We start from the raw sequence: 13,562 nt of genomic DNA, 5'->3' as shown, positions 1-13,562 counted from the left end.
TGGGCATATAGTAACTCATCAATTTTTTTAAATGTCCTTGTGAATAATAAAATATAATAGAAGAAAGCTACGGGGAAATATGTCCATTTTTTCAAAGACTTCATAATCTGTAACAATAAAATATGATCCATAAAATTGAAACTGAACCCTTTAAAAAGTAAAATGATATCAACAACATCAATAAAATCAATATTGAATCAATGTGTACTAATAGAAAAAAAATAAAGGAATGATAGAAATTGACAGGAATTAATCAGTGGTCGCTTCTTAGAAGCACTGATTTATGCCAAATTCAGAAGAAAGTGATGAATTTCAAGTCAACCAAGGGGCTCTATGTAGAATGATGCAGTGACTAAAATATGAATAAGCTATGGTCCTCACGCTCAAAGCATCAATGGTGTAGCTCAGAATTTGTCCCGACTCTAATACAAAAGTAGAGTTTGCTATGAAAGAAAAGGAAGAGGATGAGTTTATTCCATATGCTGTTGTTGTTTAGTCTGTAAGTCAGGTCAGACTGTTTTATCACCGCATGGACTGTAACCCAGCTGCCTCCCATGTCCACGGAATTTCCCAGGCAAGAATACTGGAATGGGTGGCCATGTCCTTCTCCAGGGGATCTTCCCAACAAACAGATGGAAACCAATTCTCCTGCATTACAGGCAGATTCTTTACAGCTGGGCTGCCAGAGAACCCATTTATTCCATATGATTCCCATGTTAAAGGACTGGGTATGACTTCATGGGCATAATTTGAACTAAGCCCTTGAAGTGGCTGAGGAGCGTGGTTGGGGGCCTTTTAACAGAATTGTTAACCTAAGTAACCTAAGTAACCTAAGTTAACCTAAGTAACAATGGGTAGCACATTCCCCAGAATGTTCAGGGAAAAAATACACAATGTGAATGAAAGAAACCATTTCACAGAGGTGATATACAATTATGTTTGGCGAAATAATAGCCTAATACACCAGACTAGAGAGAAGTGCTCAAATGAGAGTGCAAAAAGAAGAGATTTGCCAAATTTGGAGACAAGGGAGGGCTTCAAAGGTTGAGGAGTTTGATATCCATAAATGCCAAGTAGCAACATTCCCCAAAGATTCCAATTATAATTGAAATATTAGGCCTGTTTATACCTGGCCTCAACTACTCACTTGGTTTCGTTAACAAATCTCCAGTCTGAAATGAGGCCAGACAGGATAGAAGTTAACCATTAGAAGAAAGGAAGTCACAATCCTCAGGATTTTAAAGAGAATGCTTGCAGAAAATCCTATCATTCTGGTACTGGGAGGCTGTCGTTCAGTACTTTCTCAGCTCTTTCCATGGAGAAGCAACCAACTTCCTCATTCTGCATTAATATACAAGATCTGTGGGTAATGTTCTTATCAAACGTTTCACTGAAGCATGCATTTCTGTTTCACGTAATTATTAAATTTTTAAAATATCAAGATCTTCTTTATCCTTTTTCTATCCCAACTGCCTAAAAAATACACTGGAGACAGAAAAAAAAAATCAATGTATGAAAGGTAATTAGCACGCCCTCTCCTTTTATATATATATGTATATATAACTTTATAATTGAAATCTCATTAAAAGCTTTCTAGGTCTCCTTTTCCCTTAGTGACCAGGTGTCCCTAATTTGTTTTTAACCGATGTGACTAATTCCAGGCAAAGACTAGAAAAAGTCTGATACCTGTTGGAGAATTGTAATAACAAGGTTAAATAAGTGGGGTGGCTTTTTTAGGTTGGCTTTAACCTCCTTAAGGGGGAAAAAAAAGGCTTCAACGTCTTTTCTCTTAGAGTCCTGCCTTTTTCTCAGTCCCGGTTGAAGATTCCAAGGGAAATGAGAGCACTATTTTGTTTCTCCCTTGTATTGCAGATAGGGGGAGGAGGTGGTTATTAGAGAGAAGCTCTTCCTCTCTCGGTTTTCCCCTCTCTCCGCCTGACAGCACCGCTCTCTCGCGGGCTCGCTCGTTCTCCTAGGTGATCCATTTCTAGGCAACGTGGGTCTAGTGCTGAAGCTGCCAGGCTCGCTCCTTGCTCGCTTCCTGCATCCCGCCAGGCGAACCGCTCCAAAGGTTCCTGCAGCCCGCGGCGGCTTCCCTCCTCCGGCCCGGCCCCGCTGCTCGCACCCGGCGCAACTCCCCCGCCACCGCGCCCCAGCGAACCGGCTCCGCGGGCCCGCCTCGCCGAACTCCGCTCCCGCCTCGCGCAGAAAGGGGATTTTTCTCTGCATTACTATCTGCATTACCTTGAAGTTCACTTTTACTACCCCTCTCGGAGAGGGCTTTTTCCCCTCCCTACTGGAATCTGGCTGTTCCGCTCGGAATCTCCTCATCTTGCCACTTAGATTTTATTTTGGCAGCGAAGACAGGCGATTCTCCGCGGGCCGTTGGGGCGGGGGGAGGGGGCTTTTTCGGTGGGGGGAGGGGGAGGGGAACATCCGGCGGGAGGCGGGGGGCGGGGGGGTGGTCTGTTGGAAGTTGCGGCGGAGCTGGGACCGGAGACCCGCGGCCCCGACGCAGCGATGGGGATGGTCTGAGCTCCAGCCTCTCCCCCCTGCCCGAGAACAAGGAGGCTGGCTACATTTTTGAAAAGCCAAACTGCAAACAACTCTGGCGATGCCAAAATTCCCCTCCAAGTGACACGGCTTCGCGAAGGAGGTTTCCTCAGGCTGGGCTCTTTCTGTCACTCGCTCTGCCTTCCTCAGCGACGATTAAAAGCTTTGGTCTGGTTATAGGAATTTAGGGGGGGAAAAAGGAGAAAAAAAGAAAAAGCTTGTGCTAAACTATCGTGACCTCAAACTCTTTGGACTTTTATATATTTATTTTTAACACTGAAAGAAAATCCATCCTAAAAGAGAATCAGCCTAGGAGGAGATGGAAGTTTTCCCCTTGCTCTTGGTTTTGTCCGTCTGGTGGTCTCGAACCTGGGACTCGGCGAATGCGGATTCGATCATTCACATCGGTAAGAAAGGGCTGGCGCTGCCCGTGGGTACTTTGACCGTTTGGTTTCCAGACGTTTTCCCTTTGCTTCCCCCTCTCCGCCCTCTGTGTGGCCCGTTGGCGGTGGCTTCGGTTCATTGCCCCTTCCCTCACACTTGTGCAGTTTTCTGGAAGGATGTGGATGCTGAACCTGGACTTGTGCTGTTGTTTCGCCGTGAATCCTGGAGCGTGGGCTGGATGCGTGGGGTCTCAATTTACCTCAGCGTGCGTGTGTGCCGGGGAGCGCTGGGGGCTTCTGAATGTGTGAGGAAAGGAAGTTTCATCGACTCTACCTTCCATATTCTTTCCCGGATGTATATTTTCTCCATTAAAAAAAAAATATATATTTATATATCTTTGGGGGGAACAGAGAGTCATCTGCGAAGCGAAAAGAGCTGGGGTGGGAGATGGGGGTGGGCGGTGAGGGTGGGCGAGAGCTCCCTTCGGATCGAACAGGTGGTTTTGCAACGTGAGCGGGCCGCGTTCGCCGCAGCGCGTGCGGCGGTGACGGGGTGCTGGCGGCGCCCCCAGCCTCCTGCTCTTCTCGCTGTCCTCTCGGCTTTGCGGTACTCGCGCCGAGTCGCCGCCACCGTGACGGGAGGGGCCGGCGGCCGTGTGGCCGAGGACCGGGGGCCGCGCACCTCGCTGCCCGGGCCTCGCGCTCCCCGGGCCTGGCGCGGCGACGAGACTGGCCTCCGGCGCCGGGGGAAAGCGAGAGCGGAGGCGCGCGGGCTGCCCTCGTGGGCTGCCTCGCAGACACCTGCCTCGCCTCGCCGTCAACTCGCGAGTTACAGCGCCAGGCCGAGAGCAAAGGCGCAGGGGCTCTGGGTGGCCTGACTCCGGGAAGGACGCCGACCGGCTTGGAGATGCTTGTGGCCCCACCTATTGGCAACCAGACGGGCCAGGACTGGCCGCGGCGGGCGCTGGCGCGGGGGCGGGCGGGGGCTGCGCGTCATTATCATGCACCGCGCTCGCGGCTTCAGGCTCCAACTCTTCTCACTTGCTAATCCGCGAGAGCTGAACGGAGACCGGCTCTTGCAGCCTTCTCTACGTTAATGCGATGATTTCCTTTTCGGAAATTCGCGTCCGCGGGCCAGCTAGGTTCATTTACCGCGCTGAGGAGAGGCCCCTCTTGGGGAATTTTTCTGGGCACAAGACTTTTATCTGTCCACACGGTTTGATGGTCTGCAAATTGAGGCGACAGATGGGTCGCAGCATCTCCCCATTCCGTCCCCCTGCCGCTCCCCCGAGCAACACACACAGACACGCGCGCGCACACACACACTTACGTCCTGAAGGGGAACCTGGTGCAGGTGGAGGTTGTGTGTGCCCTAGCCAGGGATTTCTGTTTGGTGTGTGAACCTACGGAGGCCAGCCTCAGCTCCAGGGGGCTCCCTCTCTTGGTCTCAGAGGCTGTCTTTGTAAACATGTCTGCCATTCTCTATCGTTTATATCAATGGAACCATATAGGTCCCTGTGCGAGGAGTGGTAAGGTCAGGGTTCAGAAAACCTTGTACGTAGTCATTTAGTAAATTAATCACTAGATAGCTTGCCTACTAGATCACATTTTGCCTGGGGGCAACAGTGCCTGTGGGTTCAGAACTTTTCAGGGAGAAATTATGGCCTCATTGAGTGGTTTAGTAATGGTCTGATAAGAGTTCAGAAATGACGTATCCTCCTGTTAAAGAAATGATGTACATTTAATTTATATCCAGTTGTAAATGACTGAAGCAGGAATACAGATTTATATTATCACAGTACCTTTACATTCACATTGTGTTTAGGAGTTTCTGCCTTATGCTCCTCATTGCTCAGAAGCGAGGATGTGGATAAATGCTTACTTTATTGCTTATTCAGTGGTCTACACGATAAATACTTTACTTGCAAACACCTGCAGCTGTTACTGTCCTCTACCAGATGAATACTATCTTGCAATGCAATCTGGTCATTTGTTTCAAAATAGAGCACAACTATTGTATTTTTTCCTTTGAGTTCTATCAGTCAGTATGACATGGCTTACTTATTTATAACCTGACCCGCCACCCCAAGTTACAATAGAGATTTCTTTAGAAAGCTGATTGTATGCATTTAATGTATATATTGAAACTACTGAAAGAAATAGTTACTTCTCAGATAATTTGACTTGAATTCATTTAGTACATTACACAAGAGAATTACCTTCTTTATAGACTACCTAATATTGCCATGAAACTAGCAAATTGATAGTTGTTTCAGATGCTTCATATCTTTTATAACATACTGAAAAATATTACCTCCTAAATTAAAAAAATGATCAAGTGTAATTTATGTGCACATCAGAGGTTAAAACCCCCTTTCTCTTCTACCCCCATCCTAGCTAAACTATAATAAATTAAAAACTGAGTAACTATGTCAAAATTTTTAAAGTACCAGTTAATAGTATTTGGATCAGTTTGCTTACTTGGTTGAGTAGGAAAAGATAATTATCTCTAGGGGGATAGTCTTCATTTAATTGTGAGAAATATGCTTATGGCCAACATACTCTAGGACTAAAGGGATAAATGTGATGAAACTGGAGGGGAAGTGAATATTTCAACTCTATGGATATAAAGAGATATGCAGAAATGAAAGGTTTTCACAGCCTCATGTGATGTGTTCAGGTAGAAAGTAGCTGCAATATGTAGTTCAGGCGAGCTGGAAAGATAAAAAGACACTGCTCTAATAGGTTCTTTAAATATTGAATCTTTTTGGTATTGAACCAAAGTGTATGTATGAAACCTGTCTCTTCTTCCTATTTGTTTTTATTTCATGCAGGTGTTTTTTAATAAAATCAATTGTATATTTTAAATTCGTATATTTTTTGAGCACATTAGTTCACTGCAATGATGAGATATATTATAATGGTTAAACTCTAATAACTGAAATGAAAATGTATTTATTAGTCAAAATGAACTAATGTAATTACTTTGAATTTCTGTAAAATCATATTTTAAAGGAAATTGATAATTATAATACACTTGTTTAATACACATGTACATGCAATACATGCACAGTGTTTAGAAATAAATCACCTCAGTTGTGATCTTCTTTGCCCCCCAACAAAGAAAGGTCTTTTGACATATAAAAACTGTGCAATTTTGAATTATGCTTCTACTTTAAGCTTGTGCATTGATTGAGTAATTTCATCAGACTCACATTACTTGATTGCTTAGAAGTTTCCTAATGATCTGCATTCTGTAGGAAGAACCAAAAAGTCGTGAGTGGAATGGCAATGATATTGTGTTTTATGAGGCTATTCAAAAGTCGCTCTGATTTATGTAGCTAGAAAGCTCCAAAGTCTTTGAGATTAGCCACGCTGACTGCTATTTTCTTCATACATCAGTCGTCCCACACTCTTTACTCCCTAAACACAACAGGAGTTTAGAGCACTGCTTTAATTAAGCAGGGATTAGGTGGCATTTCCAGTCAACCACAGGGTTTGTGTCTTGCTTCATATCTAGTACAGAGGATCTCATGTTTTAACAGTTTAATGTATGCTCATTTTCTTTATCTGCTTCCTGTGCCCTTAGAACTGAGATGAGCCATCCTCAGTTATATATCTCTGCGAGGGAACACTCAAACAGTGTACTTAGTCATATATTACAAAAACCACTAGCATGTTTTTATTATTATCGGTCATGGTAAAATACCTTATGCCAACAGGGAATATAAATAAAGCACTTATGCATGTTTTTCTCATAAGCAAATGATACTTTGTCCTCTGAGATCATAATCATCAACTATGACTTGTTTGAGAATCCGAAGATAATTCACAGAATATTTTCATCATGAGAAAGTTTAAAGTACAAAACTGATGGGTGAATAAAATGTGTCTCCACATTATAAGCATTATAAATATAATTGATGGCAACTTTCAAGCATTAATTTTTATTACTGCTGCACTGAGGACAGTTTTATCAAATAGGGAATGTAGTGACATTTCCAGAAGTGTACTGTGTCTTCTGTCAAGTTGGTTTTTTTCAATTCTTCACATGATTTGCATTGGTTAGTGATAGCCTTCAGGAGTCATCAAGAACTCTCTACTGTATAAGATATTTCAGTGATTTAAGTTTTCCTTTTATTATTTACAATAGTTGTTTGCTCCCTAAGTTATAGATAACTTATACTGTAAACTTCTAGAGAGTATTAAGAAGTAGCTTCTGGATATAAAATTGGAGTATACTTTGTAATGTATACTTTTTTGTATCAATAATACAGTTATTTGAAGTGCAATTCAGATATGCATTAAGTTAGACAGTGTTATTAATCAACAATATCAACTGTGACATGATTAATAAGCCATTACACTGAGGACCTTTGCTTTCTACTCCAAGTGAAATGTACATCCAATAAGTAGCTCCTATAAATTTTAATTCAAATATGAATAAAAATCAAGATCATTAACTTTCAACTTATCTAACAATAGAAACCAGTTGAGGTTATTAAGAGTAATAGAAGGTGCATTATGTTTAATTCTAATCACTAAGGCTGAGTTCACCATACTGCAATTTTATCTCAAAAATATGTAATTTTAAAACCACATTTTAATGCAGAAGGTTGTTTTCCTTCACTTGCATTCTATACTTTAGTATTAAAAAGTAAAGTATTTGGCGCTGCTATTAGATATTCATATTTCAGACAATAGCATATTGGTGAGTAGCTATACTTAGCTTGACTACAAATATAATGTTTATTACATTTGTGGCCCTATAAAGATAATTTTGCCATTAGGTGTCACTGCATTCTGAGCTGTTCCTTTGTAGTCCTACTTGAAAATCACATGAATTATTTTTCTTTTTTAATTTTAGGGAAAAGATGCCTTTTAATTAGAATTGTGATACTCTAAGATACAGGTGGTCTTTATTTTCAGATGAGAAAAAGAAACGCTATCCCTGACTCTTGTAAGAATTTAATTCTAGAACATATCAGCATTCTATATTCTCTAGATTAGATTGCTGGATTTAGTGGTGTAAATTTTCACAAAGTTAAAATACAGCAGAAATGTACCCTTACACTAATACTATCTGTGGAAAAACTAAAATTCCAAATGGTATGTAAGTACACTTAATAGTGCTGGTATAAATGGACATTAGTAACTGCTTACCTTTGGAACATTTTGGGTCCCAAACTGATTGATGTTTGTAACATGAAACACATACAGAGCTGTGAAAAAGGAAATGGGCACAAATATAAATATATTTACAAATGTCAACCATTGAATTTTGTGAATGGTCATGTGTGTTTTCAGATAATTTTGGCATGGGAAATATTAAGTTTCATGTATTATATCAATTTCTTCCACACACATACCACCACCACCACAACTACCACTACTACAAGCACCATCAGGTTTGTGTGCTAATATAAAACCAATATCTATTATCAAGTAGAAATTTTCCTGTTTATTTAACTTGTTTAAGAGGCAAAATCTTCCTTCTTGCATATCCTATTATAAGACAAATGGAGAATGAAACTAAGGTCAACTTTGACCTGATATATTAGTTTTAACATTGGCAAAATCACATAATTAGAGAATGGAATACTGGGCTAAATGAATGAACAGTTTATCATATTATGTTAGACCTTGCCCTGTGCCAATATTTAATAAACTAGTTGGAATAATGTATTATTAAAATTCATAGTAAAAAGTGATCAGATGGATATCTGAAGGATAAGGGGAAAAAAAAAAACTAGAGTAATTCTGAGGATGGTTATTAAGAAGGCATCTGTGGAGTTAGGTCATTTCAATTGGTGAATTTTAGCATTTGGATGTGGACAGAAATTTTAGAAAATGTGAAAAAGAGAAGGAGGATATAAGACAGTAAAAAATGTTCTGGATTAGAATTTTGAGGGTTTAGGGTTAAGTACCAGTTTTACCAATAACTTATTGAACTATATTGGGAAGCTATTTATTTTCTTTAGTCCTTGTTTTTATTAACCCTAAAACAAGCTTTATATTAATGTTCATTTAAGCTCTATAATTACATGACCTAAAATGAAGACAAATTCCTATATTTCAGAAGAGATACAGTCAAGTGTGGTTCAAACAGCCATTTTTAATAGTTAAGTTTAGAGTTTAGAGTTTTAGAATTAAAAATAAAATACAAGGGGAAATATGTGGAACACAGAACCTTAAACCCTCAAATGAAGGACCCCTTAGTATGAAGATGTCTTCCTTGGTGGCTCAGATGGTTAAGTGTCTGCCAACAATGCAGGAGACCCAGGTTCAATCCCTGGGTCCAGGTTCAATCTCCAGGGAAGGTCCCCTGGAGAAGGAAATGGCAGTCCACTCCAGTATTCTTGCCTGGGAAATCCTGTGGATGGAGGAGCCTGGTAGGCTACAATCCATGGGGTCGCAAAGAGTTGGACATGGCTGAGTGACTTCATTTTCACTTTTAATATGAAGATATTTTTGGTATGAACAGAAATTATTGTATATTTGTTAATCAGATATTCTAGATAACTTCAGTATCAGAAGAGAGAGCTGGGTTTGTTTTCTCATTTTACGTTTTGTGTTTGTTTCCTCTAGGGTTAGTAGTAAGATGTTACATACAGTGCTAGTGTATCCTACAATACTAATGTACTTGCAGGATGACTGGAGGAGCAAGTAGTCATATTCTAACCAGCAGGGACTACAGGAGCCCTTAGAATTTACCAAGTGGAAGTGCATCAGGAATATTAGAATGCATTTGGCGCCACTCAACATGTAGTGTATAAAAGAAATAGCCCGTGTTTCTTCAGTGTTCTTCATCGTTTTGGATTCTTGCCCCAGGTATTCTTGCTTTTACCCTACTGTTGTTCACGAAATGGTTGTCAGTGTAAAGCTGAGGCTGGGTTGACTCATTGAAAGCCTTGCTGAGTGAATAGAAGAAAGCCAGAGGCAAGCACAAGGAGCTCACAAAAAGCCTCCCTGTGTGTTAAATATTTTTAAATCACTCTGTAATCAAGATCCTTATTAATAGATATTTTTATTCATGAAAAAATATTATTAATTTTATTAAAACAATTGTTAAATTTTTCTTCATCCCCAGATAATTCAAAGTAATTTTTAAAATAATAATTTTATTGCTCTGAATTTTATTTTATTGCTCTGAAAACTTGATTTTTCCCAAGTAATCTTGAAAAGGTGATTGCTTCATTATCAAAATCATTATAATTCTTTAAGTTAGTTCCCTGAACCCACAGGGTAAGGTATATATTATTATCAATATGCCATATGTGTGCTCTTTGGGAGAATAGCATATCATCCAACAGACATTTATTCTGGACGTGTTTTCTGTGAACTACTGTTTTTAGGTCCTGGATTTAAAATGTCGAAAAGTAAACTAATATGCCCTTATATTTAAGTAATTGCATTCTCATGGGGGTAGCAACCAGATAAATAAGGGAATACATGTTATAATGTCAGGTAGTGATAAATGTTTTTAAGAAAAATGAAGGAATGGCACTGTATTTTGAGTAGGGTGGTCTGGTAAGACCTCCTGAAGAGATGATTATTGGAGCAGAGACTTGATTCTAAAAAAGGAAATTAGCCGTGTGGGTATCTGATGAAGAAGGATTTCAGCCAGAGGGCATAGCAAAGGCAATGGCCCTGAGATAAGACACTAAGGAATCTGCTTAATTCATTTAAGGAACATCTTAAAAGTCAGTGTGAAACAAATGTGTAGAGAGCAAAGCAGAAAGTAGAAGGAAATAAGGTCTAAGAGGCAAATTGGGAAGATCCTATCATAGCTTATAAGTCATGGTATGGTATTTAGATCTGAGTATATAGGATGCCCTCTGGAGAGTTGAGATCAAATACATGATATGTAATACTTTGTGTTTTAGAAAGATAAGTATATCAGCTTGGTTGAACTGATTGAAGTAGTCACAGGAAAATTATTATTTACTACTGTTTGACAGTACTAAATTGGACTATTCTAATAGTTGGTTGCTGAGTTAGTTGAGCAGTTTAAGATTGTGGATGTATTTTGAAGTTTATAAAAGAAATAGGATTTTCCAATGAAACTTATGCTGGGAGAAATCCAGAGACAATAATGAGGTTTCCAAAGTACTTTACCTAAGCAAGCAGGTGATTAAAATTGCAAACATGGGGCAATGAGTCAGTTTTAGATAAAAGTCAAAATTTACATTTATTCTATTTGATATTTCTATTAGACATCTAATTTTAGAATTTAAGTTGGTAATTGATTACAGTAGTCTGGAATTTCAGGGGGAGTTAGGAATTCAAGCTGCGCATTTAGAATTCATCATTACAGACATGATCTTTAAAGCAATGGGAGAGGATAGCACACTTAAGGAATAATTATGCAAAAAGAAGAGGTCCAAGATTATATACCAAAGGCCATTCCAAAATGTAGAGGTCAGGGTGAGAATCTAGGAGAAGAGAAAGATGTGTGACCTGTGAGTTAAGAAGAAAACTAGGAGTAGGGTGTGTTCTGTAAGCCAAGTGAGGAAAGTATTTCAAGGAGAAAACCAGAAACTGTCAAATTTTATGGATGAAAACTGAGACTTGACTACTGGGTTTAGAAATGTTGAGGACAAAAGTGACTTTGACAAAATTGCGTTCAGTGCACTGAAGTGACAACATATAGATTGGCAAGGAATCGAAGATTTAATGGGACCTGAGAAATTCTATGAGCTTTGCTTTAAGGGAGAAAAGGGTATGGTGGTGGTGGGAATATGAGCTAAAGGGAAGATTTTGTTTTTAATGATCAGAGTTGGGATAGTTAGTAATTTTTTAAAGTTTAAATCATAAGAAAATTTTCAGTAAGAGGATTCAAAATAAAAAGTTCATTTTAATTCAGTCCTATTGGATTCTTGAATTTAGATAACACATGTTCAAATGGCATTTGTTTTTATTTTTGATTGTTGTTTATGTTTTTTGTTTAGTTTTGTAATCTCTGGTCAAGTGATACTGGGCCAATGCCAGTGGTATTAGACAAAGAAACTTATATTATTAACATGTCCTCTCTGAAACAGAATCAGTTAGTTGTTCTGCAGTTTTGCTTCATGTAGTTTCCCATGTTAGCACTCAAGTTTAGACAAAAAATTTTTTACCTGAAATTATGAATGTATTATATTTTATGGGGTATTGATATACCATTACAAGTAGAATCAACATTTAGTATTTTAGTATTTGCTAATTTTAGGAACACACCATATTCCTATATAAATGGCATTAACATAACATTAAGATAGCATGAAAGCCTCTCATTATAATAGACACATTTGAATTGAATAAAAGTTTCCTTTAAGTAAATTTTACTATGCATTCAATTTACTTAAATCAGTTTGGAACCATTATTGAGTGTAGTTTTTTCATAAAGCAGTACATATTGCCACATAGAAATTAAATAGATAAAATAAATTCATGTGATATTAATTTTCAGTAACATATTTAAATATTTCCTTTTATGGAACTTTCACTTCTATTTGTGCTATACCATAGCTGACAGATCTTTAGTCATAGGTGAAAATGAGGAAAGAAAATGTTCCACATTTTCTAACCTCAGAATTCAGCCTTGTGAAAATGAATCTCAGTTCTTTTACTGGTCTCCTACTAATACACATAAGTTATGTATTGATTTTTCAGCTGAAATAAGAATATTTGTATTAAAGTAAGAATGCCAATAACAGATACATTTTATTTTTCTGTGTTCTTTGTCATTTACAGTGGTATCTCCTCTATAGAAACATTTGTCTTATGGAAACAATGTAACGTGACCATCACATGTTTGTTTCTGCTTGGTTCCATCTATTGCGGTATAAGAGTAGAATCCGTGAACAGTGAAGGGACAGGAGTCCCGTGGTTTCAGCACAGCAATGCCTGATAAAGAAGGCAAGCTGTGTTATGGCTGGAGCTGAGGATTATAATTAATGAAGTATATAACATCAAAAGATATTTTAAAATTGCTAGTTCTTGCCTTCCTGGGTGGTGAAATATAATCATTTGAAAGAAATATTTAACAAATTTAAATTCAAATTTAAGTTGGAATGAGCCCCTAAAATTGGTGACCTGCTTAGTATACTTAACCTTGACATCATTAAAATGACAGGCCCCACCAGGAGCACATTTTAGATGGGCTTATTATCTTACAAACCGTAGGCTAGGTAATACCTTTGGAACTAAATTGGGACAGGAGAGTTCTATTGTTCTGTGGCATGTAGTTCATGGTGAATTGAAATCTGAAAGACTGATTCTTCCTTCTATAATTTCTGCAATCTGACTACCAATACAATTATGTTAGTGATGTAGTGGCAATTACTATCTTGCTCTTCAGCCCAGATTTCTTCTTCGCTACTTCTTTGAAGGTGGTAACAGAAAACTAGTCAGTTTGCTTAGAAATACCAGCAACTCTCAGCATAGCCCAAGGGGGGCATGCCCTTTATAAAAACCATTATAAATTTCTACTTTAAAAAATTGTGAAAGAAAAAAAATTAACAAGTCATTAGTGTGGAAGATGACTCATGCCTTGACTGAGAGGGATTACTCTTTGGTTTCCTGGTGGTGCAGTCGTGTTGGGTTTTGTACATTTTTTTATAATTCATATTTTCAAGCAGAGAT

At 38.9% G+C, this 13,562-nt stretch overlaps 1 protein-coding gene across 1 annotated transcript in view; it reads left to right on the top strand.

Moving 5' to 3' along the window:
* The first annotated feature begins 2,742 nt into the window (after nucleotides 1-2,742).
* The window catches only part of GRID2 (glutamate ionotropic receptor delta type subunit 2), a 1,506,291-nt gene continuing 1,495,471 nt past the window's right edge, over nucleotides 2,743-13,562 (top strand). Inside the window, 1 exon segment of the mRNA XM_065907436.1 lies at nucleotides 2,743-2,960. Coding sequence (XP_065763508.1) covers nucleotides 2,873-2,960 — 88 coding nt within the window. The 5' untranslated portion in view covers nucleotides 2,743-2,872.

Source organism: Muntiacus reevesi, chromosome 16 (genome assembly GCF_963930625.1).
Source record: "Muntiacus reevesi chromosome 16, mMunRee1.1, whole genome shotgun sequence".
Lineage (NCBI taxonomy): Eukaryota > Metazoa > Chordata > Mammalia > Artiodactyla > Cervidae > Muntiacus > Muntiacus reevesi.
The sequence above is the reverse complement of the archived record's forward strand: the minus strand, read 5'-3'. Positions and strand labels throughout refer to the sequence as shown.